This window comes from Coturnix japonica, chromosome 3, assembly GCF_001577835.2.
Source record: "Coturnix japonica isolate 7356 chromosome 3, Coturnix japonica 2.1, whole genome shotgun sequence".
Classification (NCBI taxonomy): domain Eukaryota; kingdom Metazoa; phylum Chordata; class Aves; order Galliformes; family Phasianidae; genus Coturnix; species Coturnix japonica.
This window is the reverse complement of record NC_029518.1, coordinates 27,552,965-27,579,123: the sequence shown is the minus strand read 5'-3', so window position 1 is coordinate 27,579,123 and position 26,159 is coordinate 27,552,965. Positions and strand designations below refer to the sequence as shown.

The 26,159-nt window shown below is 53.0% G+C and overlaps 1 protein-coding gene and 1 long non-coding RNA gene across 13 annotated transcripts; one reads left to right on the top strand and one right to left on the bottom strand.

The window, feature by feature from the left end:
- The first annotated feature begins 3,245 nt into the window (after window positions 1-3,245).
- VEGFA (vascular endothelial growth factor A) lies at window positions 3,246-25,668 on the top strand. 12 transcript variants are annotated; one of them, XM_015857729.1, is made up of 10 exons: window positions 3,878-3,959; window positions 4,653-4,939; window positions 9,260-9,311; window positions 14,414-14,610; window positions 16,371-16,447; window positions 16,802-16,834; window positions 17,002-17,148; window positions 19,509-19,580; window positions 20,720-20,851; window positions 23,081-25,668. In XM_015857729.1, exons 2-10 carry the CDS (start codon window positions 4,787-4,789, stop codon window positions 23,100-23,102), a joined length of 885 nt encoding a protein of 294 aa, XP_015713215.1. In that variant the 5' UTR covers window positions 3,878-3,959; window positions 4,653-4,786; the 3' UTR covers window positions 23,103-25,668. The 12 variants fall into 12 exon arrangements, 11 of the variants coding, with proteins under 11 accessions (XP_015713218.1, XP_015713222.1, XP_015713224.1 ...); XM_015857732.1 differs by lacking the exon at window positions 4,653-4,939 and having other exon boundaries at window positions 3,246-3,959; XM_015857733.1 differs by lacking the exon at window positions 19,509-19,580.
- LOC116653144 lies at window positions 6,777-8,922 on the bottom strand. The gene is made up of 2 exons (XR_004306545.1): window positions 8,508-8,922; window positions 6,777-8,376 (listed from the first exon to the last, which is right to left on the bottom strand). It is a non-coding gene; the product is annotated as an uncharacterized LOC116653144 (long non-coding RNA).
- Window positions 25,669-26,159: the final 491 nt, after the last annotated feature.

Genomic DNA, 26,159 nt, shown 5'->3' with positions numbered 1-26,159 from the left:
TCACCTTGCTGCCTCTCCCATCATCCCGCTCCATTCCGGCCTTCTTTCCACTTCCTCACGCTGCTCCTGGGCTGAGCGCCGAGGGACCGTATTTGAAATCAGAGCGAGCAGCGTGTTAAGAAATAGCTCTGGCACTCAACTGTTTAAAATTACTCTTTGTTTCCCTGACTTCTCTCCTAATTTAGACTATCCAAACCCAGATTCCCCCCAGACTTGCCCATGAAATGAAGTTCTAAGAAAATATTGTTTTGTTTCATTTGCTTTTTAACGTCCACATTTCTCACATTTCCTGTTCCAATTTCAAAGTGGGGCTGAGCTCCCCCCATGGGCAGCACTTGGGCTGTTATTTTGAGGACCTGAGAGAGGGGAGGAAAATAAACAAAATGCAGGGAACGTGTTTCTTGGATTTCCCCCTTTTCGGCCATGAGTTCTGTGAGGAGAGCTGGTGAGGTTACCTACATCCTTCTCTTTTCAGGTCAGAGGAATGGGACGGCGGGTATTACTAGCATGGGACGAGGCATTAAGAAATGGGCGCCTACATTTAGGCTCCTATGTTTGTATTTTGAGCCCCTCAATACGGGCTGGATTGTGTGCCCTTCGAAGTCCATGCCAACTGAATCCAACCTGCAAGATGGAGTCCTCAGTGATGGTTGGGTTCTACAAAGTTCTTCTCCATATCTTGTAGCTCCAAGCCTGCCATCACTCAACCTCTCTGCGAACCACACGCCTTACTGATGTACCTAAACGTGGAGCTCCTGCTTTTCAGTGCTCCATATTTAAACTCCTGCCCCTCGATTCCATCTTCCTTCCCATCTCAGGGGCTGTAGACGTGATGAGGATCCCACAGCTCCCAGTGCAGTGCGGCACAGACACGCATTTGCTTTTTTTGGTGAGCGCTGTGGACCCTGTGGCAATGTCAGCATCTCCTGTCCCTGTATTTATTACGGTGTAACTCTAACACGGGAGGCACATGAGTGCCCACGCTCGTGCCAGGATCTGTGCAAGTGCATGACCATTTGCACAACCCTTCACACGCACCGCTCTCCTGGTAACAAGATGTTGGCAGGTGGGAAGATCACAGGATCCAGACGAAACCTAAGATGCCATGAGCAATCCCGTAGTGGTAATTTTAGAAGCTGGGTTCTGTACATTATTTACAGTACATGGTAGCTTTAAGGGGGTAAGGCTCTCCCTCTGCGCTGCTGGATTTAATCTGTTCTGTTGGGTTTCTGTGTGGGACTTTCCGAAGCGCAGTAGCTTTGGGGATTTCATCCATCCAGAGGGAGGGGGGAAACTGCAGCTTGTTTGAAGCAGAGCTACATTCATTCATAAATTGCTCACCTAGTGGGAGAGAAAAAAATAAATAAGGCCTCCAGGACCCTCATCTACCACATAAAGAGGAAGCTGCTTTCTGCTGGCCCAGGAGCAGAGGGCTGGCGGGAGGCAAGGCTGCTCACAGGGAGCTATGGGGATGCCAGAAGCGGCCCCTGTCCCCGGGATCTCCCATCTGGCATTACCTTCAGCAACTAAACATCCCCTCTGCTCCTCTGGGGGATGCTTGCAGCCTCCCTATCTCTTGGAGGCCGTTTTTTGGCAATCGCGGTCCGAATACGGGAAACTCCAGTTGTTTTGGATGGATATTTGTTTCTTCAGAGACTCTTTGCAACAATTAGTTTAAAAAAGAAGAGAAAGAGGAGAGAGCAAATGAGAAAGGACTCTTTTGCAATGCTTGAACAGCAGCCACCTCTCCTCTGTGGTCCCTAAAGGCCTGGGTCCTTCTCCAGGCTGGGTTTGTCCCCAGGGGCGGAGAAGCTCAGGGGGTGGCCGCACTCGTGGCACCACAGGCTGCGTGGGGCAGATGGGGCTGGAGCTGATGGGGCCGGGCAGAGCCCTCGCTCACCCCCCGGCCTTCCACGGGATGGGCGCATCCCCCCGTCCCGTACCAAGGGGAACACTATATTCGTCTTTAAACATGAACAAAGTGGAGAACGGGGCTGAGATCCGCCGAAATCAAAGACTCATTTTTGTAGGCTTTTTTTTTGTTGTTAGCTCCGTGTGTTCCTCTCAGCCAGCAGGTGCCTCTATAGAGCCAACGCGTCGCCTGTATCGCAGAGCTGTGGCACGGTGCTGGAATACCTGCTGCTTCCCAGCGATAACACGGCCTTGTCTTTCACCGTGCCTCCCCCATCGTGCAGCCCCGGCTCCGGGTGCCCGCCCTGCGGAGGGTGGCGGCAGGAGGTTCATTTCTGCGTGCCGACACGCGCGTGGTGCTGCTATATCACGTGCAGGGCAACGCCGCGGGGACGCGAGCGAAGGAGCTCGGCCGCGGAACGCTGCGGTAACCCCGCAGATGGAGCTGCCTTTTTGCCCTTCAAACGCCTTCCCAGCAAGCGGGATGGGGGGTCTGCCTCGCGGAACACGGCGGGCGTTCGGTGCAGGCAGGCTCTCCACCTAGCGACTATCTTTGGATAAAGGAGATTAAACCCAGCCGAGGCGCCCCCTCCCCTTTAGCACGTAGGTGCCGAGAAATCGCCGTATCTGAACGGCGGAGGCCTTCGGGGGGGCCGGACGGCGGCCGGGACGGCCCGATCGTCCCCCGCCGCCCCCTCCCCGCAAACGGCCCCGCTGGACTTTGGAGCGATTCCCACGGACGAGGTGAATTTTGACCCGAACGCGCATCCCTCGGCGGGGCGCGACGGCGGCGGCGGGGGAAGGCGGCCCGGGGTGGGGGGGGGGGCGGGGGGAGGCGGCGCGGGTAAAGAGGGGCGGCACGGGAGCCCCGGGAACCGCGGTCCCGAGCGAGGCGGGCGGGGAGAACGGCGGAGGGGGCCGCAACCCCCGGCGCTCAGTCGCCTTCTCGCCCGGCGTGTAACAGGGGATGGGTGGAGAGGAGGGAGGGGACCGCCGAGGAGGGTGGGACTTCTCCGGAGCGTCTCTCCCCGCGGCCGCGCCGAGCAGTTGCAGAGCGCCGGCAGCGGGCGGTGGGGCGGGCGCTGCGCGGGGAAGCGGGCGCTGCGCGGAGCCGCCGCTGGAGAGCGCGGAGCGCGGCTGCCGCCGTGCAGGGGGCGAGGAGCGCACGCCGCGCCGGCGGGGGACACCGGGACCTGCAGTTGGCTTGTCGCCGTGCTTTATCCTCTCGGTTAATTTATTTTTTCCCCACCTATACTTTGATCCGCTGGGATTTTTTTTTTCCCCTCCCTTTCCTGCCGAGCCTCCCCCCGCCCCGTTCCGTCCCTCTCTAGACACTTGGGATTTTTTTTTTTCTTATTTTTTTTTTTCCTCTTACTATTCCGATTTTGAAAGCGGTGGACGCAGAGAGAGAGGCAGAGAGGGCAGGAGGCAGGCGGTCCGCTCGCCCCCTCCGCCACCGCCACCCCGACGTGCGGAGCGGGCTCGGGCTCGGCCCCTTCCATCCCCCGGGGGAGGCGACCCCGGCTCGCCGCGAAGAGGGGGCGCGGCGAAAGAGATGCATTGAAACTTTCCGCGCAAACTTCGTGGCGAGTGCGCGAAGCCGAGAGCGAGAGCGAGCGCGGCGCGGGTGCCTGCCTGCCCCGGCGCCGGGAGAGCGGCCGCGCACGGGCGCCGCTGTGGAGCTCGGATTGCCCGGCGGCGGGGGCCGGGCGGCGGCGGGGCGGCCGCGGAGCCTGCGCTCGGCCCTGCGGAGCGCCCACCGAGAGCGGCAGCGGGGGCCGGCGGAGAGCCGGCCGTATGGACGGGTGAACGCGGACAGCCCGAAGAGGAGACCCCCTGCCCACGGAGCCCCTCGCGGCGCCCGAGAAGCGGCGGGCGCGGAGGAGGAGCGGGCGAGAGCGCGGCAGCGGGGCGGCGGCGGCGGCGGCTTGTCGGCTTGTCGGAGCGCGGCGGGCCCCGCTCCGAGGCGTGCGCCGGCAACCATGAACTTTCTGCTCACTTGGATCCACTGGGGGCTGGCGGCGCTGCTCTATCTGCAGAGCGCGGAGGTAAGCGGCGGGGCCGGCGGCGGGACGGGGCTTTGTGCGGGAGAGACTTTCCCCCTTCTTCCCTTCTCCCTTCCCACCCCCCGCGATCCCCCCGCTTTACCCTCGGCCTCCCACCTGCCCACCGCTCCGGCTGCGGGGCCGGCGGCGCGCACACACGTGTGCGGGTGCGGGGCTGCGGCGGGGGGCGAGCGGCCGGGAGCCGAGCGCGGAGTGGCCGCGCACGTGTGCGCGCATTGCACGGCCCCGGGAGCGGGGCTCCCCGCGGAGTGGCCGTGGGACCGCGGGGCCGTGGGGCCGGGAGCGGGGCAGGGAGGCAGCGCGCTGCCTAATTGCATCAGCCTCGCCTCCCGTCCGCCGCTCTCCTGACATTGCAAAAGGGTGTTCGGCCGTATTTGCCTTGGGTCCCGGCTCGGGTTCGTGCCGCCGAGCGGAGTTCAAAATACCTCGCTGGAAAAACAAATAAAGATCAAAGAGGACAAAATGGATCCTGATTTTTTTCCAGATTGATTTTTTTTGCCCTACCCCCCCCCCCCTCCACCTCCAAATTCCATATCTCTGGCACTGTGATTACAAAACCCCGCGTTTTTCCCTTCTCTTCCTCCTTGGTCACTTTTACTTTTGCCTCATTGTCATTCCTGAGCGATTAGAGACCAACTCTTCCTCCTTTTTCTTTCTCTTTTTTGTTTCTAAAAGGCAGCGCGGTGTGCAGACCTGCCCTATAAATCTGTCCGTTTCTGGAGTCCGGAGGGCTGTGTTGCCAAGAGATATTAAGGGGTTTAGACAGAGTGCCCACGTGAAAGTGGCCGTGCGCCGGGTAGGCATGGATTATGTTTAAGGCTGTAAGAGGCCAACGCTCCCCACACCGCTCCTCTGCTCTTGCAGGGAATGTGGGCCACATCATCTCCCACAGACATGAAAATAAAGGTCGCCTGCAAGCTGCTTGGTTATTCACATTGTTTGTTCAGCACGGATGCTGGAAGGTAACTCCCCAATTAGGAGCCATTTCAGCTGGAACCGGAGGCAGGCTCCGCACGCTTTGTTTCTCGCCTGTTATATCTCCACTTTCCCCAGTGACAGCCGCACGTTGGGCAGTGCTGGATGGGAACCAAGGCTCGGCTCCCATCTGAGTGTGTCACAGAGCTGCGCCGTGCAGCCTGGCGGCCACGTCTGCCTCATGGGACAATTCTTTCCACCCTCCAAGAGTTTTTCCACCCTCACCTAAGACGGGGCTTCTCAGCCCTCTGGCTCCTCCGTAAACTTAGAGAGTAGCGTCTCTTCCCTGGCTGTGGGTTAGACAACTCCGTGTCCGGTGATAAAATCCTTCAACCCTCCCCTTGCTCCTTCTCCCCTCCCCTTCCTCTTCCCTGGAGACGAAGCTGCAGATCAGGTAGGGTCTGGGTCTGTTCGTGCGCAGGGGCCGTAAGAAAGCCTGTTTCCCTGTATCAGAGGATGGTGTGATGCAAAAAGAAAGGGGGAAAAATTACGGCGTGGTGTGTGAAATGAGGAGCGGCAGGAGGTGTTGTAGGGTAGATCCGCGTGGGACTGTGTGATGCACAGATAGCGGAGTGATGCGGGCCGTGGAAGTGCTCGGACAGACGGACGGTGAGCTGTGTCCTTCAGTTCTGTCCTTATTTGTCTGTGGGCCGCTCGGGCGCCACGGTGATGGTCGGGATGTTGGGAATGCCAGTGGGTCTCACGTAGGCAGCCTGATGGTGGCTCTGGGCACGGCAGAAAGCGCCACTCTTCGCATTGTGCTTTGGTGATAATATTTAGCGGTGCTTTAATCAGGCTGTGGTACTGAATAAAACCTGGCTAGCTATCCAGGCGCATTGGGAAGGACTAAGGAAGAGCCGAGGAGAGGCTGGGCAGGAAGGCAGGGTCAGGCGCGTGTCGGGCGGCTTTCCCAAGAGCAAAGGAGGAGGGACGTGGGAAGCTCGGTGCTCCTCTGCCTAAGAGCCGGCTCCTCACCGAGGGGTTGGCATGCTTGTTCCCGGGACGGTGGGAAGTGTGTCACGGTGTGGGCTGGGCGGTGCCGATGCTACAGGTGTCTGCCTCCACGTGTGGCCACAGCCCTTCTGCGCGGGAGAGAGAATAAGAGGTGGTTTTGCATTGCCACCCTCCCGGCTGCTCGCCAGCACCGAGCTCCCACGGGCTCCGAGGGGTCACGGTAGTGTCCCCGTTTCCTAGAGATATGGGGGACGGCAGCTCCTTCCCCATCGGCCTTTGTCCGGCTGTAGTGATGGCAGGTCGCTGCCGATGGGGCCCTGGGAACCCATCCTTTCCCTGAGATGCAGAGGGACCTGGCTCTACCAGCTGTATTGCCACAGGGAACAGGCAGCGCTCAGACACACAGGGAGGGAGAGCGCGCCTGTGACCAGACTGCTAATGATCACACACCCACCCGCCGCGCTGCCTTCAGCCTGCTTCCGCGACAGGCCGCGCCAGGAGCTCCGCAGCCCCTCTGCCGCCTGTGCACAGCGGTCACCTTCCCCATAGCACTCCTATGGGAAGGAGGAGGGCTCCTCTGACAGCAGGGGAGCCCGTGCTAACACCACAGAGGGGCTCGCCGATGCCTGAGCAACCCAAGTGGGGTCTCTTGTCCGTCCTGCTCTGTCCGTATCAGGGTGCCTGCACTGTGCAGGCGGTTGGTGGGATTACTGACCTCTGGCTGTGTGCACAATGGAGAGGGAGCGCGGCGAGAGCCCCCTGCTTAAGTAGAAACCGCTGAGAAGAATTTCTAGCGCCTAAGACGAAAAGTGCATTAACTCCTGTCCCAGAGTCCCTCTCAGAGTGGATGGATTGTTTGTTCCAGTCCTAAACAGTTACAAAGCTCTTTTAATGAGGCTGCACAGATTAGGGGGAGGGGAAGGGAGAGAAAGAGTGCTGGTGGTGTTGGCGAGGGGGGCGATGGCTGGGGAGGAACAGCGTCATTAACCTTTTCTCTCCCTTTAGAGAATAACTTGCTCCATACTGGAACTGGGAGGAAAGGGGGAACGGGAAGGTGCAGGTACAGAGGTGTGAAACAGTTATTTCTTCGGGAGGGTTTTGCCCTGCTGCAGGACATGCATTTATTGTGACCTGCAAAGGGCACAAAAAGGAGCTTCCCACTCTTGAGGCCAGGGCTTGTTTCCACACCTCTGTGACATGCTGAAAATCTATTGGAAAGAAACTGTGTTACAGAGCTGTTGGGTAATTCCAAAAGACAGCAGAGGAGAGCATGACCTTCAGGCTCCCACCGAAGGGCACGCTAGGCCCGCTTGTCTCTTGGAGTGCTTTTGGTTTCCCGGTTGCCCTTTGTGATATACAGCAGGCTGGTGTAGAGTGAGGCAGAATCCCCTGCCTCATCTGCTGTTAGATAGGCTTTGTGAGCATTACTGAAAGGCACTGCCCAAAGGACAGAAGTTTCTTGCCCCGGTGAGCCGACTGTGTGTTAGTGATAGTTCTGGGTGTCTGCGGAGAAGTCCGCTTTGAGCTCTGCCAAGGGGGCACAGCAGCCTCACTGCCCCGCTCCGGGCAGGCTCCATATCCATGTCATATCACATCTACAGGTGGAATTGTGACCCAGGTGTAGGTGATGGCTGGGAGAGTGCACTGGTACACCCTGGGCAGGGAGAGGTGCTGGCCACGTGTAGATCAGCAGCGAAAGTGTGTGGCTTCTGTCTGCTTCCCAACAGCCATGCACCACGTGTGTGTGTGTGCGTGCAGGGAGGCAGGGGGCTTGGCAGCGGGCTGAGCAGCCTCGCGCCAAGAATGGACAGCATGACCCTCAAGGTGTCTCAGAGCTAATTCTGCTCAGTCCACTACAGTCACCTGGTGTGTGAACCAGAAATCCCTCAGCAAAAGGTCTTGGGGGCATTGTGACTTGGATAGACTGACCTGGCTCGTGATTGCTTTCCTGCTCTATGATGTGAATTGAGGCTTTTCTGCCCTTGAAGCGGTTTTCTTTTGACCCATAGATCTTCAGGCGCTGAGCCGCTCTGGAAGGCCGCTGCAGCCTCTGCTGCCTCCATTTTGTTTGTGCTGTTGCAGTGACCTTCACACTTCAGGGATGAAGCTGTTCCTAGGAACCTGCTTTTTGAACTGCTATCGCAGCACTGAGGTTAGGGACACAGGCTCTCCCTGCAGGGATACGACAGTGGGGTGGCTCAGGCCTGGACCAGTACGCTAAGCTCAGGTGCAGAGGGACGTTAACAGAAAGGAGAAGCAAGGAGTTTGGTCAGGGGGTCTTTAAACAAAGGGAACTGTGCGCAGACACAAAGGAATGGCTGAGAGAGGGGCTCTGCCGGCTCGCTTTCCTCCTCCTCTTCAAAGCTGACACTCCGGGCTGTGCACAGGGCTGCTGAGAAGGCTGTGGATGGCAAAATAACGTTGTGAGCCTGGGGTGGACTTTGCTTGGTCCGTTCAGTCCCGTCTCCAGCTGTGAGATCAGAAGGCCTTTTTGTAGGCTTAAATACATCAGATTGCTGATGAAGCAGTGTTTTGTGTGCGCCTGCTTGCTGAAATGCAGCAGGTTGTGGGGCGGATGGCGTCACGCAGGTGGCAACATACCATGCAGAAGTGAAGAAACCCCAGCGTTTTGGTTTTGGTTCAGAACAGAACAGCAGGGGGAAACCTGACTTGTCTGGAAAGTTACGTCAGAGCTCCAGCCCTGGCGCAGAGCAGGAAGAGTGGAGTTTTTGTTACACCTGGAATTACAAAAAAGCACTTCCTTAGCAAAGTGGTGCAACTCTGCTCCATCTCGGTCTGGGGGTGGATCGCCTATTGCTGATCCCGCTTAGGAAATGCCCCTCGTCCCAACGGGGCTGCGAGTGCAGAGCTCGGGCCTTGTTCAGCGCTGGGGCCGGGCCCGTTAGGTGACAGTGCCAAGTGTCAGAGCAGCCTGTATCACAAGGGAGAGGAGGGACGCTGTGGGGTATCGCTGCACGTGGTGCCCTCGCAGCTCATCGCCTGACACGGGGCCGAGCAGCGACACCTGGGTTGTCAGCCGTGGGTGACATTGAGAGGGCGACCGACAGCCCTTCAGCCCCCCCCGGGTCAGCTCCATGGCGGGGAGGCCCGGAGGAGGCAGGGAGGCCGGCTGCTGGCCCAGGCCCCGCAGCAGCCCGGCGGTGCGTTCGGCTCCCGGGGAGAACAAAAGGTCTCTCTGAGCCGCCGCCGTGGCCGGCCTCGCCCCGGGGCTCCCCGGTGGTGGCGGCGGGCCCGGGACCCCCACCCCTACCCCCACCCCTACCCGCACCCTCCCTTCCCCGCGGCCCGTTGTGACGGCTCCGCGTCGTGACCGATTCTCTGTTCTCTTGCAGTTGTCGAAGGCTGCTCCGGCCCTGGGGGATGGGGAGCGGAAGCCCAATGAAGGTAAGAGCGGGGCGGCTTCTCTCGGGGGCGGGGGGCTCGGGGGAAGGAGGCCCCGGCGGCCAACACCGCCACCTCCCGGGGAGCGGCGCGGGGCGGGGGCGCCGCCATGAAGCCCCGCGCGGTGCTGGGCCCGAGGAGGCCGCGGGGCAGCGGCCGGGCGGCCTTGGAGCCGGGCAGCCTTGGAGCCGGGGCGGGCGGCGGGGCCGGGCCAGCCCTCCTCACGCCTCCCAGAACTGCGAGGAGTGCGTGCGTGCGCTCGGGCACACACGCGCGCTCATTTATATATATATATATATTTATATACGCACACAAAGAGCTGAGTTGCTGCGAACAGCCTCCTAGGAATTCGCCACTGTGCCGTAGGAAGGGATTTGTCATCTTCGCTGCCTGCCTCTTCCCTGCAGGCGCTGGGGGTGCCGGACCAGCCAGGGCTGATCCCGAACAAAGGCCCAGCAGCACCCAGCACCCAGCACGGGGCTGTGGGGCTGGGGGAGAAGGGGAGCAGTTCAGGCCTTCTTGATAGGGCCACCTACCCCCGTTCAGGCTTATTGCTGTGTGCAGAGCCAGGCTTGAAAAATACACCTTTATACTCTGGTGTGAGGCACAGAGGGGTCAGATCCCAAAGGTTCTGCTTAATGGCAGCGCAGCAGAGACCTGCTGGGGAAGTGTGCTGCTTTTTGTGTTGCTCTGGATGCATCAGGGCCAAAATAAGCCCTCTGCATCGCTGATTTGTGCGTGTGGATAGATGTGTGTGCAGGCCGGAAGAGTGGGCAGCTGCTGGGTCAGTGGGAGATGCCCCCTGCACGCCCCCTGCCCCATGTGTTGCAGCTAGTTGACTTTCACAGCCTTTAGGCCAGCAGTAGGGTGGCAGGCAGACCCGTTCTTAGGAATAAAATGGCAAGATGGCTGTTGTCAGAGCCCTGTCACACAGGGATGTGATGAGTAAAATAACTGCTCTGTCTCCTCCAAGAAGGAAACACAAGCTTTCTTAGGTGGTTTCTGGAGAATGTGCATTCCAAATATCAGTCTGACTATGGACATCAGAACCTTCAGGCTGGGCTGATCATCAGCTGCTCTCAGACCATCCTGGCTGCATTTTCCTCGCTGCCTCCATGGCTGAGCAGAGCCCTCCCTGGTGTGGCTGTGGTGAAGGGTCTCCCCATGGGCCGTGACCTCCAGCGTTATTCCAGCCGGAGGTCAGCAGAGGGCTCTAGCAGTGTGGGCCTAGATTGGCTTTTTTTATTTGTCGCACTCAATTTCAATTTCTGTAACTTTATTAGCATGACAGACTGCGAGTGTGTTGCCAGAGATTTGTGGCAGGCCGGTTGGGGTAGGTGTCCATTTTGCATGGCCGAAATGTCTGATTTGCTGGCGGGCTGCCGTGTGTTGTGCTTGACCCTTGCTCCTGCTGAAGTCAACAGAAGAAGGTTCAGTGACTTCAGAGGGATCAAGATGGAGCCTGCTGTGAGGCTTATTTTGGTAACCGGTCGCTGTGCTGTTGGTGGAAAAGAGGCAGTATCCTCATCTGGCCATTTGTTGTGACCAGCTACCATCCTGGGGATGGGATGAGTGTCACTCCCTGGCACGGGAAGGCGGATGGGAGCAGGAGAGAAGTTGGTCTAGCAATGTGAGCAATAAGACTTCAGTGGTATTGCCTTGTGCTATTCCCGGCCCTGCAATGCGAATACATCAGTGAGCAAGAAGTTAGGACTCTTGGCATTACCTCCTTGGCTCTGCTTCTGTCCTGCTGGATGACCTTGGAGGTCTGCTCTCAGTACCTCAGTTTATCCTTTCTCAAGAGGAGCCATCAATGTGCCTCTGTTGCAGAAGAACAGTCCTGCAGTGCCTTTTCCACCAGGGGCCTTTAGGGTCGGCAGGAAAGGTGATTTTGTGTCTTTGGCCATTTTGTGCTCGCTCCAAGAAGTCAAGCTGCAACAGGTTTTTGTTTGGGATGAACTTATTCTGGTTGGAGAGTGTAATTTTAGCTTCACCCCCTACCCTTTTGTGCTCCGGAGAGCTTTCCACATGTTTTGTGGCGCAGGAAGTTGTAGAGGAGTCAGACAAACACTCTTTGTTTGTTCCACGAGCAAAGATTTTCTGGTATAAATAAAGGAAACCACCAGCACTTGTGGCTGCACTTTTATTTTTAAAAGAACAGTGTGTCTATATTGCTGCAGAGCCATTGATGGAAAAGGAGGCAAAATGATCATAGAGCTGCTCTTTTCTAGTCCAGCTTGTTCCCACTCGTCTGCTGCAAATCTGGGCTCAGTCCCACCTGCCACGGCCACGTCTGCCCTGAAGAGTTAATGTGGGCCCTGGCTGGGTTTTAACCTTTCTTTCCTCTTCATTCACAAAGATGAACCTCTGACTCAAATGTGGAGGTGTGTTTCAGGGTAGGGGTGTGTGTTAAACGCGGGATTAACTTTTAACGTGGGCTGAGGCCCAAATTGCGGGAGGGGAGCAGGCCAAACGGCGTTAGTCCTTCAGTGACCTTCCCGTTTTTCCCCGTCAAAAACAGGCGTCCTTCCGTCCCCAACACAACCAATGGAAAGGAGGCATGGACTGAATCAGCTTGACAAAGTGTGGAATATGACTCCCGGTGCATAGGAGTAAGCGTTGCAGGGGCAGGGCTTTGAGAGATGACTGTACCTCAGTCATGTGCTCTTCTGTGGCTGTGCAAATGGACTGTGAAGCGCTGCACAGTCTACATGTGAATTGCGGTGGTGTGCAGCAGAATCAGGGCAGTGCACCTCTTGCTGCAGGAGATCTGACTGGCATTCGGAGAAGGAGTCCCCGCTTCCTCTTCAGGGGCTGATTCAGGCTTTGGAAAATCATCGTGCATTAACAGAAAGGCAAAAACTCCCTCATTGTTCATAGAAGGCGTTTGATCCTGTCCGATCTCCCAGATCTCAAGTGCAGCTAACAGGGTGCAGCCAAGAAACTAAAAACTGCAAAAAAAAGGCCAATGTGGCGTTCTGTGGCCGATCTGTAGTGCAGATTCGATGGTATAATCCAGCTGCTTGCACAGTGTAAATATTCAGGGAGCATAGCAAACCTGAATCAGTTTCACTTTAGTTTTCTGCTTGGTTTTGATTTCTGCCTCTTTATGTCTCAGCCAAATTGAGCAAGCAGCCTTTGATCTGCACAGGTAACCTTCACTTCCCCTCCCTCTTCTCTCTCCTCCTTCCCCATGCAGTCAGTCTGCAAGCGTTTCAATCCAGAGCTGTGCCTTTATTGCCAGGGTTCCCAGCTCCTTTCTGCTGGCACAGTGTGAATAATGAGCAGTGCAGTTCAGTGGCCGTCATTGTGCCCCGCGGAATTTCCCACATATTAAATTGTTCAACTTGTTGGAACGTAGGCAGTAAGTAGGGTCACTCCAAAGGGGAGCAGGAAGGAGGTAGCGTGGATATGATGGAAGGAGGACAGACAAGAGGCACACTGCAGTCAGGGGAAGGAGGAAGAGGGAGGGCAGGACAGGGAACAGAAGCACGCTGTCTTTTAGGCTAGGAACACCAACAAGCAATCAGTGCCTGCCAGGCTACATTTTCTTTTCATAAGCCACTTTCTCTTTTAATAGTAGCTCACGCTCGCTGACACTTCAGACTCCCTGGATGGGAGCTCCTCCCTTCTTGTACCCGCTCTCAGCACCGTGGCACTGTCAGCTCCGCATGACCTAGAATTAACTCGCAGCAATTAACTGTGGGCTCTGAGCTCCGAGCCCTGCAGCTTTTGCTTTTCTTTTTTTTTTTTCTTCCCGTGGCAAAGTAACCTTTATGCCAGTTTGTCACAAGTTCAGGGCGCTTTAGAAACGCTTACCGGAGACCATTTTTTTTCCATGATGCAAGCACTTGCGCTTATCACTCAGTTATCAATGCTGGTGCTGTAGGACTCTGTATGCAGTACAGGTGGATCATTATAGTGCGTAACAGCGTGGGGCAGTTGCTCCCTCTTTGTGCGTACTCTTCTCCCCTGAACTGTTCAGCCATCTCCCTTTGCCTGAATGCTGGTGGAGCTCTAGGAGGCCTGGGGGGCTCCAGGTACCCGCTGTTTGCAGAAGTGTGCTAGCAGCTGGGTTTTGTGCATGTGTGCTTATCTCTCCTATCTCTCATCTCTTTAAATCTCTCCAACCCTTGACCAAGCAGCAAGACGAAGCTTTGGCAAGAGACTGGGAAACATTGAGAAACGCTTGTGAAATCGGCACAGATCGCAAGCAGTCAGTATTTCCTCTGAATGGAGCAAAGGCAGGGGATCATGGCAGATCCACCCCATTGCCCCTCCCACGTGGCCTTGTTGTGGTTCGGTAGCCAAGTATGTGGTCTAGTTAATCCTGGGGATGCTGTGGTGCTGCTTGGAGTCTCCCAGGGGGTGGCTCAGTTCCTCGTTTCGGGAAGGTGGTGGATGTAGAGACACAGGGGCTGTGACCTGCCTGCCTGTGGCAGGTGATGCTGAAGGTGGCCTCTTGAGGTGGATGTTAAGCACGGGCGAAAGAGGTGTCTGTTGGGAAAAAAGAAGCCACGTGGATGCATTGTTCAGAACCATCTCTTCATTCTCAGGAGGATCTCTACGCCAGGGTCTGTGAGAGGGATGCTTCTGTCTCTGGCTTATATACCCCTGCCTTCTAAAACCCTCTGAGGCATCAAATGGCTGTTTTGAAGGGGGGTAAAAGATGAACCAGTGGGGGTTCTTAATCCAGAGTGCAGATCGTATGCAATGGCCTCTGGTGCTTTTTGGCTGAGCTGGTATGTTTGGTGGCAGGAAATCTGAGCGTATCAGGGATGGCAGGAGAGAAGGCACCTGTGGGATGCATGGTGTCGGGGAGAGCCAGTCCAGTCAGTAAAGCTCTCTGGTCCGTCGTGTCTCTGCCTTAAAGCAGTGGCAGGGAGAGGCTGTCTCCTCTTCCCCACTTCATTTGGGGTGTGGGTGGGAGGGTGTGTGTGTGTGTGTGTAGGGCAGAGACAAAGAAAGGACTGAGGCCTGCAAGACTGTTAGTGAAGAGCATAGGGTAGATGTGTTGCAACCGTCTGGCTTGTTTTAAGGGGTAAAGAACTAGACATTCTTGAGCTGAGTTTTCATTAACTTATTCCCTCCATTCCTCCCTGTAGTTATCAAATTCCTGGAAGTCTACGAACGCAGCTTCTGCAGGACAATTGAGACCCTGGTGGACATTTTCCAGGAGTACCCTGATGAGGTGGAGTACATATTCAGGCCATCCTGTGTGCCTCTGATGAGATGTGCGGGTTGCTGCGGCGATGAGGGCCTAGAATGTGTCCCTGTGGATGTGTACAACGTCACGATGGAGGTGAGGGCCCAGCCTGCAAGCTGGCATGCTTGGGTGGAGTAAGCAAGTCACCCATCACAGCCACTCTAAGTCCCAGCTCCCAGCTAACCCAGAGGAAGAGCAGCCTACCCTAGGGAACTGGAAATTGTCAGATCAAGAGAGCTTACCTCTTTCCTGATCCTTGCATCCAGTATTGCACCCTACAGGGGTGAAAAGTGAGCTGCCCGTCTGTATGCAAAGCTAAGAAGAGAATCTGTTTTTCAGTGGCTCTGACCCTCATTAGTGCTCAAATACACAAGCTAGGACTATGCAAAGGAGGCATTTACCTTAGAGAATGCAAAGGCCCATTGCTGATGCTGTTAGCTCTGAGGCTCTAGAGAAGATGCTCCCCAGGCCCTTGCTCTACCTTAACTCTGCATTTGGTCCACACAGCTGTTGCTTTCAAGGCAGCTGTGTAGTGCAAAAGGGGAAAGCCTGCCAGTAGTCTCTCCTGGAGGGCATGTGAGGTCAGCCTTTACCAACAGAGCAGAGGATTTGGGTCATTAGCTACATTGGCACAGCAGGGGTGGGAAGGGTCTCTAAGAAACACTGCTTCAGTGTCAAGTGGAAAAGCCTTTCTGCCTCTGGGCGTACTCCTCCTTTATTTGGAGGCTGCTGAATTCATTTCTTGGAAGAGACAGTCTGGATGTGATAGCGAAGGCTGGGCACATGGGGAAGGCTTAGAGACGCTGCTTAGAGAGCTTTGTCACTGCCTTTGTCAACCTGGATCCCAGCTTGTATCTGGCACGGTGCTCGCACCAAGTACACTTTACTTGTAGTTCTCACACATACCTTGGTCTCTCACCCTCTTGAATGGGCCCTGTAAATATTGCCATCCATTTTTTAAATGGATGAGAGACATGCAGGACTATATGATTACTAGCCAGTGCTTTTCACTTGTGACCTCAGCTGTGTTTGAACTCCAGGAGAGAATCTGTCTCTGTCCTTCTGTGGTTCCCCTGTATTGCTTTTCCTCTTGCAGGCTCCAGCTTGGGTCAGAGCTTACTAGCACGGTGTAACTAAGGATGGTTTTCTTACCATTCCATGCTGAATTACAGGTTTTGACTGGCATGCCCACATGCTTGTACAGGGTCAGAGGCGCTTTAGTGGCTAATGGTAGAGCTAGTGGTCCAGCCAGGTTCTGGATTAGGAGATTGTGGCAGTACACACAGAGTTTCTAATACAGCTTCCCTGTAGGAACACTGAGCTGGGGGCTGAGTGAAGTCCAGCTCTTTTAAGCACAGAGCACCAGATTTATTCTGTGTGTCATCTCAGAGAGAAAGCGAGATGTCAGCTGGGAATGAGTGGTGGCTTAGGGAAAATTAGTTGAGTATGGAACATTTGCTTTGGGCCTTTGCTTTAGGCTGAAGCCTGCCTCTGTCTGAGAGCAGGCTGGATGCTCCATCACTGTCTTCCTATATTGACCAGGGCTGACTGCTCAGTGAGACTCTTGCTGTGGTGTTACGCCCTCTCCCATGCCTGTCTCCAAGGCAGTCCACCAGTGCTGGCACCATGCATGCATGAGCAAACAGAGCTTTGGCACGAGACTGGTGTTGTCGCTTGCTTGTGATCAAAGGCCTTCCCTGATTGGAAGAACAGGGCCTCAAAGCCAGCTCAAACTCTGCCATGCTTTTCCCAGGAGCACCTGGAGTGCAAATGCTTTTTCTACTCAGTGGACTGATTTGGAGCCGTGAATATAAATAGTGAATGGGCAGTGACCCTCTCTGTTTCTTTCATTCCAGATCGCAAGAATTAAACCCCATCAGAGTCAGCACATAGCGCACATGAGCTTCTTACAGCACAGTAAATGTGACTGCAGGTGAGAATGGAGCAGCACTGGTTCCTCTTGCAATTAACTTATTCTGAGCCTTTCCTTTTTTTCTGCCATTGTGTTGAGACTGTTGTCTCCACAGTTGGTTTGCAGTGGGATGACAGAGCCTGGAGAAAGAGCTCCTTTGCTCGCAAGGCTCCTCCATCTCTAGATATGACAGGTGGACAATGCTAGCCTGCAGCCTTGGGTCTTCCAGCCTTGGTGAGGTGCAACAGGAGAGCAGTCACTATGAAGACTGCTTAACTTGTGCCACAGGCATCCTGCAGTGGCAGCTGTACATGTCCTTCGTGTATATGATAAGCTCCCTTTTAACGATGCCTTTTGTTCTCTTTTCCCCCACAGACCAAAGAAAGATGTCAAAAATAAGCAAGAAAAGTAAGTGACGAGCTTTTTCACTCTTCTCTTTTGGTGGTTGGTTGGCATTTCTTCTCCCTACCGCCCCTTGCCCTTTTCCTTGATTGGTTGGAGATACTCACTTTGAGAAGGTGTTTTTGGAAATGGCGTATGGTAGTGCATGGGGCAACACTCTGAATCCGTTCCAGGTGGGCACAGAAACCCAGATCTGACGGTCCTTCCTACATACCCCAGACCTGGAGCTTGCATGACCCACAACCATGGCAGTCATTCCTAATGCTTTACCCCGAGTCAGGGAAGTCCCGTCGTGTGTGTCCTACCAGAATGGATTCAAGGTGCAGCCCCCATTCTCCCTTGCCTCCTCCTGGGATATTTTCTGGTTACTGCATATCGCTGCCTTTCTTTATTAATTTTTTTTTCTTGCTGCTTGAGTGAGGACTTACTCGCTTCTTTCATGGCAGCCTGGGTAGGAGCTCTGCTGGCTTCAGGGAGAGGTGGCAGTGGAGGCCTGGTGGAGGCAGGACTGATGCCATGCACGATGTGATGCTGTTTTTGGTTGGGTGGGTGCCTGGGAGGGCGTAAAGGAGGTTGATGTCCTAACTGGGACTTGGTGGAGACTTTCAAGAGAGTTTTTTTTGAGCTGATGGATTTGCTCTGGTGACCTGAAGAAGATTAAGGCACAACCTTCCCTTTCTTTCCTTCCCAAAGTAAAAAGGTTGTGGAAAGGAGATTAAAAAGAAATAAAAAGCTCTCGTCCTGCACTAGTTGCAGGAACGATCACAAAACGTGGAACAGCATGGACAAAAAGTGACCTCTCTGGACAAGAGGGTCAGCTGGACTGCGCATGGCTGGGATAGTGACTCTGCTGTTTAGAGGTGCGGAGTTGGAGAGGAAAGGGGTAAATACTGGGAGATGAGGCTGAAACAGAGAGCAAGTGAAAGAGAGGGAACGTCATTCACCCCTTTCCTGGTGGTTGTGGATTTCTAGCTGCCTTCCAGCCTCTCCTCCTCCCCCTGGAAAACTGCTCGTGGCTGCATCAGGCTGCGTGCAGCCAACGCTCCCCTGTATGCAGGGCCGTGTTGGGGACGGTCATCTGCGTGGCTCCATGGTTTGAAGGTGTGTGAGTTGGGTCTGTGTGAGCTCTGGTGAGGATGGGGTGTGGGTGAAGCAGCCAGCCCAGACTGCGTTGCATTCCCTTTCCTCTTCTAACAGCACCTTGACTGCTCTTTGCTGGTTCTGCACTCCCTGGGGAAGGAAGGGAAGGGATGGGAGAGATTGGTACGCTTTGATTTATTCTGGTTTGAAAGTCCTGTTATAAATCTTCAGCCTTCAGATTGATTTTCCTCTCCCTCACCACCTCCCCATGTTTCCTGACATGTAGGGCAGCAGCTGGGAGTGAGCTGATGCTCTGATACGACCCATCAAGAAGACTGAAGCAGGCCTAAGGAACACCTGTGGTGGTGTTCCTTTCTGTCCCCCTACTCTCCCTTGGCAGCCCCCTCCCAAGATGGGCTGCCCTCAGGCAGAGTGGGGAAGGATTGAGGATGCTGGGCTGCTTTAGGGCTCACATGTCTAACAAACACTGGTGCTTGCCCCAGGGCCTTCTCACATGCCTGTCCTTTGCTGCTATGCTGATGTAGCTCAAGGAGCAATGCAGGCTCCAGCCTCCCCCTGCTCTGTGCTTTCACTGGGCTACAGAGATCCATGGTTAGTGTCCCGGCTTGCATGTCCCAGCCCCTGCCTGTCTCACCTCCTGCCTGAAAAATCAGGAGCATCAGGTGAATTTTTAAGAGGGTGCTTTGGCTCCGTCCGCTTGTCTGTCTGTCAGATCTATGTGGAAAGCAAAAGTAGAGAAGGGCTGGATGGAGGAGGAAAGAAAGGAAAATCTGAAAGCTGCTTGCAGTTACCATCTCCTGGGTGTCCGAACTGGGCCAGACCTCTCTATTCATCCTCAGATGCTCATTACGGAAGATGCTGATGGTGTGTGAGCAGAAAGTGAAGTCTTCCTGAGCCCACTAAGCCACAGACAGTGGTAGGGTGGATGAGCAGAGTTTTCAGGCTGCATTCCCTCGCTCCCATGCGGCAGCACTGCTCAGAACAGGCCTCAACCCTTGTCCCCAGCATACTGAGCCCAGGGCCCCATTGCTCCAATCCCAAGGCAGGATGATTGCCATCCCTGCAGTGGGGCTGCTGGGTGTCCCCTCCTCGCCATCAGATCATGGCAGTTTCTTTTTCTCCATGTCAGCCAGTGTGAGCCTGAGCTTGTCACCAGAGCTGGTTGTCTGTGCTCGCTGCAGTTGCGTGATGCTTTCACCAGGCTTCCTGATTCCTTCCCCTCTCCACTGCCCCTCTGCCCCTCCCCAGAGGTGTGGGTACCCACAGAGGCCCGTGGATGCTGGCAGCCCTACATGGAGGTGGCCTCGCTGTGTCCCTGGTGCTGGCTTGGCTGCGGGCAGGCTGGTGGCGGTGCTGCAGGAGGGCCAGAGTGTGTGTGTGCAAGGTGGAGGTCTGTGCTTTGCTCCGGGACTTGCCTTCCAATCCTGCCTCATGTGCTTTCCCCTCCCAGCAAGGCACATGGCTGTGTTTTTTTTTTCTCTTCTTCCTTGCGTTTTCTTCTGTTTTCTCTCTTGCTTTCCCTCTCTCTTTCCTTCTCTCTCTCTTTCTCTGTTTTTTTTTTGTTTTGTTTTTCTTCCAGAAAATCAAAGCGAGGAAAGGGGAAGGGTCAAAAGAGAAAGCGCAAGAAAGGCCGGTACAAACCACCCAGCTTGTACGTTTGTGTCCTCTGCTTGTAGATTCTCTTCCCTCCCTTTCCCCAACCAGTCCGCCTGCTTGCTGCTCACTCAAAATCACACCCTCCCCCCCAGTCACTGGTGGGCTGCAGGTCCTGCAGGGGCAATGCTGGCGGTGGCACCGCTCTGGCACTAAGGGTGTCTCAGGGAAGGTGGCTTTGGCTTGCTCAGCTCTCTCTAATCATCACCGGTGACCATTTCCCCTGGGCACAGAAGCGCAGGCAGGTGCCCCATTCCTCTTTGCCACTCCTTTGGCTATAGCTCTGTCCCGCGCACTGTCCCCTACTTGCCTTGTGCCCTCGCTGCGACGGCTGGTGAAAGACAAGCTGGTGCTTGCCATGCATGTGTGTGTGTGCGTGCGTGCGTGTGTGCGTGTGTGTCTGGTGGAGTCACAAGCGGAGAGGAGAGGTGGGACGGTGGGAAGCCGAAGAGGGGGTGCTGGGGAACTTGGGGGGGGGCTCTCTGTCTCTCTCTCTGCTGAATTCGGTGGCTTCTCTCTCCCTGCCTCTTTCCACCTGTCTCCGTCTCTTTCGCTCTCTCTCTCACGGTGGTTCACAAAATTCTGCATTGTAAATTCACAGTCCTTCAGAGCAGGCTCCTAGGTGGCAAGGTGGAGATGGGGCTCACGGAAAGGGAGGCAGCACAGACTGCAGGTGTAAGCACACAATGCCGGAGCCCAGCTGCTTTCCAGCGGGGACAGACCCCGCGTATTTAACTCATTTAGCCTCTGGCTTCTTTCTACTCCAACAGCCCACTTTAGAGAACGCCTCCCATTGACACCTCAATAGCTGGTTGGGACCTCTCACCTTCCCATCCTTGCTTCTCCCTTCTTACTCCCTGCCGTGTATGCCAAAGGACCCAATGCAGCATTTGTGAATACTGTGCAGAGAGCCTGTTTTCTGTCTCTTTACGCTAATGCAAGGGGATGCTGTCCTGACCATGTCCTGGGGCTGCTGGGGTGCTGCTGGAAACCCATCAGCCCTTGACACTCCAGTGGGCAGCATGGGGGCTGCGGGAGGGGGCAAGGGGATTGCTTTGATGTTTAGGGTGTTGCATGTGTATTTTCTTTCTGCTGAAGCGCTGTAGCTTAGACATCTTTCCTTTTGCCTTTTTGCAGTCACTGTGAGCCTTGCTCAGAGAGGAGAAAGCACTTGTTTGTACAAGATCCCCAGACCTGTAAATGTTCCTGCAAATTCACAGACTCACGTTGCAAGTCGAGGCAGCTTGAGTTAAACGAGCGCACTTGCAGGTTTGTGTCCTGAAGGATGAAAGAGAAACACACAGAGAGAAAGAGAGAGAAAGAAAGAGGGGGGAGCTTGCTTCCTGCTGACTTCTGGCTACAGTGCTATGTGATCACTTCTTTTCTCTGTCCTACATGGGCCAGAGGGCAGAGGGAGGACTGAGAGGAGGACAGCGATTCTCCGTGTCAGGGGGCGGTTGTGCGTTTCTGATATGCTGTCAGGACTTGGATGGGGATGGGTGTTCATACCTAACATATCCTTTCCCCTCGAACAAGCTAGGAATTCATACTGCTGCAGTAGCTATGGGGAGGGTCTGTAGCCTTCTGTACATTATCTGTGTGCAGTTCTGAGAGTACCATTTACAAAGCCAAATCCTTCTTAGCTGGCTAAGGTTTCACCACCCCTATCTTCCAAGCCCTTTCTGCGTGGCTTGTGGACACTCTGTTGTGTGCAGAGTGAGGAAGGCCAGGCCACACTCTCATTCCCCTCTTTGTTCTTAAAAGCCAGGACCTTGTCCTCTTGCCCTGCCCTCAAAAGTTCTCTTTTCATGTCTCAGCCAGAGTTGTGGGTTGAGGGGTGAGGGGTTGCATTCAGGGCTGTGGTGTGGGATACAGCGAGGTTAAGCCTGTTGTAGGTGAAGGCATACAGAAGTCTCTGTTTCAGACATGCGAGTTGGTAGATGGAAAGACACTGTGTGGTTAGTGTCTACTCAGAGATCCACTGTGAGTGTATTGCCTGGTTACTACCTGTCATGCTCCCATCTGTAACGTAGATGTGTAGAAATTGATCTCTGGTTCTCACCTGAGCTCTTTGGTGAGCTTAGCAGGATCTCTTGACTTGCTCTATCTATGTATACATCTCTGGTGTGTCATCATCCCACCTGTTGAAGAGAGAGGTGTAAAGATGGAGTTGCTAATGAGCCCTTGGCTGTGACTCCAAGCTGAGTTCATAGAAGTCTAGGAGCTTCCTCTTGTCAGGGGAATATTACGGGAGCAGTGACTGGATGATAAAAGATAAGGGAGAGAGATGCACGGTCCTTTGTTGGCTACATCCTGATGGAGAAGGGATCCATTTGCCTGCCTGGAATTGGCTAGGTGACTAGGGCTGCTTCAGGCAGCAAGTGCTTTGTGCCAAAGCCAGGGAGGCATCTAGCGTTGCGTGAGCGGTCAAAACTGTTCTGCATACAGAGAAGTTTTCTGGTGTACTGCATTCAGAGGGGGAAAATAATTGATGGAGGGGCCAGACTACAGCAGCTTCCAGAGTTTCCCTCCTGCCAGTGATTATAGCCCCCAAAGAGCGAGACCAGAGTTTACCTTGTTATTTTCCACCTGCTCTTGCACCCTATCCCTAGAGTAACTGGAAATTACCTTGCAGAGTTTAAAGAGTGAGAAATAGTACAAAGTACAAAGAAAACCAAACAGTACCCCAAATAACTTGTGACGGCAGAAGGGATTTTCTTGTGTCTTTTACTAGTCCCTCTGTTTGGTGGGATGATTGGCACTCAGGCAGGTTTCCAGGGCTGGTGTGTTGGCTGGAAAGATAGCAAGGAGTCCTAAGAATGGGTAGGTTATCTGTTTCCAGACAAAAGGCTGGTTAAGCCAAAGTTCCTCCTGCTACATCTCCTTGTAAAGTTAGAATTGGGTCCTAGAAGGGAGGGCAGTTTTTTGTTTCTCCCACTGCTTCTTCAGGCTGCTGCTGCTCTTTGGTGCTAACCCCTGCTCACGGCAGCCACTGAAATGAGAGGCACTTTCTTTTCAGCGGAAGTCTTGCTTGCATGAGGCTTTGTTGTCTGTATTGCTTCCAACCCAAATAACAGGCTAGGTGGGAAGCTGGGGGAGTGTGTCTTTCCGCATGCGTTGCTTGGCTTTGTTTTTGTGTGTCTGTGTGTATCTATGTGTGCATGTTGTGAGAGGGTGCAAACAAGACACTCAACTCAGTTTGTGAACCAGGAGACCTCTGATCCTACCCCTAAATTTCCCTCTGTACCAGTGCTCCCCCACACCTAGGTGAGCCTCGGGGAATAGAATTCATCGACCCACTCACGGGTTGAGATTCTCTGCTGCTCTGCCCCAACTACACAGCACTTCACCCCACCAGTGACGTCATGCCATGTCTTAACACCATGTGCTCTTAAAGCATCAGCCACTTCCCTTCCTCCCCTCCCTTGCCCTGCTTGCTCCCCTGCCACAAACATTAACCTCTTGTCTTTTTCTTTCCTTGCCTCTCCTCTCTGACAGATGTGAAAAACCGAGACGGTGAGCAGCGGAAAAGAAGGGGGAACAGCCCTGTTTCTGGAGCCTGATTTCTCGCCTGGACAGAAAAATACAAAACAAAACACTAATCCAAATGAACCCTAAAAATGAAGGATCGGTAGAGCACAGCACTTTCAGTACGGACGATGGACTCCGGAAGGAACATTCCCCAAGGCACCCGCCGCACAGAATTCACCTTTGGGTTTTGAACTGTTTTATTTTATTTTATTTTATTTTATTTTATTTGGTTTTTTTTGTTTCATGCTGCTAAATAACAGAGCCAGGAAGACTATAGGGGTGTATTTGATGGGTTTTCCCATGCATACATATATATGTGTGTATACATGCATATACATATATATATATGTATATATATTTTAACCACATCTATATATACATATATGTATATCTTAACCACACACACACACACACACACACACACACATATATATATATTATATATATATATATATATACATATATATATATATACTGATTATTTTTTTTTAACATTGCTAATGTTATTGGTGTCTTCACTGGATAATACTCGACTGCTGTGGACACAAGCGGGCTACTTGGGGCATAAGAAACAAGCTAAGACTGGACTTGAGTAGAAGCGCTGGGTGTAAACTTCTTAACTCTAACTGACCTGTGCGGCCTCCGCTGTTTCTCTGTAGAGTGTGCTGTACCACAAACCACCTTCTCCTTGCCTGGGACAGGGAGGAGAGGTGATGGAGAGGATGGGCAGGGAGTTCCAAAGAGCGGCATCCTAGGGTGCGATGGGTCAAAGGCCAAGGAAATGGCCATCTGCGTGATCAAGGATTCCTCCTCCCCTCTCTTCCCCCAACCTTCGCCCTTACTCGTCTCATAACCTGCCTGCCTTGCTGGGACACGGGATGTCAGTGTACATTTTGCGTTGACTTTATTCGCTCTAGAAACTTTGCCAGAGAGAACATGCTGGCTTCTCTTAAGGATGGTGGGCAGCTGATGCACACTAACTTTCCCTTCAAGAAAGTATCACAGGAGTCTAGATTTACCCGCCCTTGGTGGCTGCAAAAGGACACAAGGCCTGCAGTGTGATGAAGCAAGAATGGGGACCGGTGCCTGGCCACACAATTGTTCAGCACTGTCTGCTTTCTTCATGCACAGAGCTGCCACTCAAGAGCATCCAAGATGCTTACGGAACATTTCTGGAAAGGGATATTAATCAAAAGTATATGCACAGTAGGGGTGTGTGTGTGTGTAGGTGAATGTGTGCATTTGTGTCTGTGTGCATGTATGTTTGTGTTTTTCTCTCTTTTTTATATATATATATTTATTTTTTATACATATATATATATAAAAAATAATATATATGTATGCCAAGATGGAAGGGGGGGACAAAGAAAGCAACTTTTGCTGCCTTCTGTTTGCACGTCCAAACCTTTGGGAACGTCAAGGTTCTTTTAATGACGTAAATAGCATAACTACCAGGCTCCTTTTTCCACCTCTTGGTCTGGGAATGAAATGTGAAGGCAGCCGGAATCCCTAAGCCATGCCTTAGAATCTTGGCTATGTGTGTATCTGCGATATACTCTGCGGTGTATGTGGAACCCACCTTACACACGCGCACACGCACACACACCCCTGAAAGCGTGTTTGTACATCTATGTGGATATATATAATCTAGTTCTGTGATTAAAATTATTAATAATAATAATCATCATCAAAAAGGTACTCGGTCTGTGTCAGAAATCTGCCAAACATCATCCGCAATTGAATTTTCAACGCCTGATAATGTACAACACGGAAAGCTTCCAAAAAGAGACAAGACAGTCTAAGAACAGACTCACAACAAGTGACTACTAACCACTAGGAACTCCCCATCCGAGTGATGACTTTCAGGAGAGCACACGGGTGGGTGCTTGCATCTGCAATGTATAATACTCATGCTGCATCGTGCGCAAGACAGAGGCTTCCGATGGGGGGGAGGGAAGAGAAAGTGTTTTATATACTTATTTAATATCCCTTTTTAAATTAGAAATTAAACAGATAATTTAATTAAAGAGTAGGGATTTTTCAGTATTCTTTGTTAATATTTAATTTGAACTATTTATAAGCCGTACCTCTTTTTTTTTTTTTTTTTTTTTTTTTTTTTTTTTCCCCCTTTTTTCCTTTTTTTTTTTTTTTTATTTGTACTGGTTGTGTATAAATTTAACTTTCCTGTTGTCCCATCCCATCTCTCCCCAATTGTTGGCAGAGTCAGTAGCATGTTATGGGCAGTTATTTAATTAATTTCTCTAACACCTACCCCTACACATTCCTATTGAGACAAAGGTTAGATATACATCTACATACTATATATATATTTGGCTATGTGTTTGTATATATATATATATGTTTATGTATATGTGTGATTCGGATGAAATAGACGCTACGATTTTTTTATATATGTAAAAAGAAGAGACAGGAAAAAATAGAAAATTCTACATCTTGAATCTCTCTCCTTTTTAATTTTAATATTTGTTATCATTTTATTTATTGGTGCTACTGTTTATCTGTAATAATTGCGGGGAAAAAAGATATTAACACTACATATTGTGTCTAGTGAGTTTTTTCAAGATATTCCTTAGTACATATTTATTTTTAAACAAAGAAATTACAGATATATCTTAAAAAACCGACGACGACGACGACAAACAAACTTTTTTTTGTATTAAAGAATTTAATTCTGACTTTGATTTCCTTTGCCTTCTCCTTCTACCTTGCACCCTGATTTTCTTCCGTTGTATAGCAGGCCCTGCAGCATTGCCTCTGGAGGCTACAGGGCACCAGCAACATGCCAGTTGGACTCGTGGATTTAGGCCCAGAGCCTCCAAAAGCATCTAAGTACCTAAAGCCCCTTGAAATCAGTGGGAGGTAGGCGCCAAAATACTTCAGTGATGTTCCCAGTTCAGTGAGAAGAGGGTGGTCTAATGGGCAGGAATAAGGGGGAAGGACTCCTGGGTTCCTTTCCAGCCTCCTGATATCAAGGAGTGTGGTGCCGGCCTTGCCTTGCCTTGCCTCTAGTCTTACCAGGAGTCAA

What these genes read in the sequence shown, in the direction of transcription:
- VEGFA (XM_015857729.1), top strand. Translation starts at nt 4,787, where the DNA reads ATGTTTAAGGCTGTAAGAGGCCAACGCTCCCCACACCGCTCCTCTGCT. An exon ending in GGAGCGGAAGCCCAATGAAG is followed by an intron (nt 9,312 to 14,413) that starts GTAAGAGCGGGG and finishes TCCTCCCTGTAG; the next exon opens with TTATCAAATTCCTGGAAGTC. An exon ending in CCTACCAGAATGGATTCAAG is followed by an intron (nt 17,149 to 19,508) that starts GTGCAGCCCCCA and finishes TTTTTCTTCCAG; the next exon opens with AAAATCAAAGCGAGGAAAGG.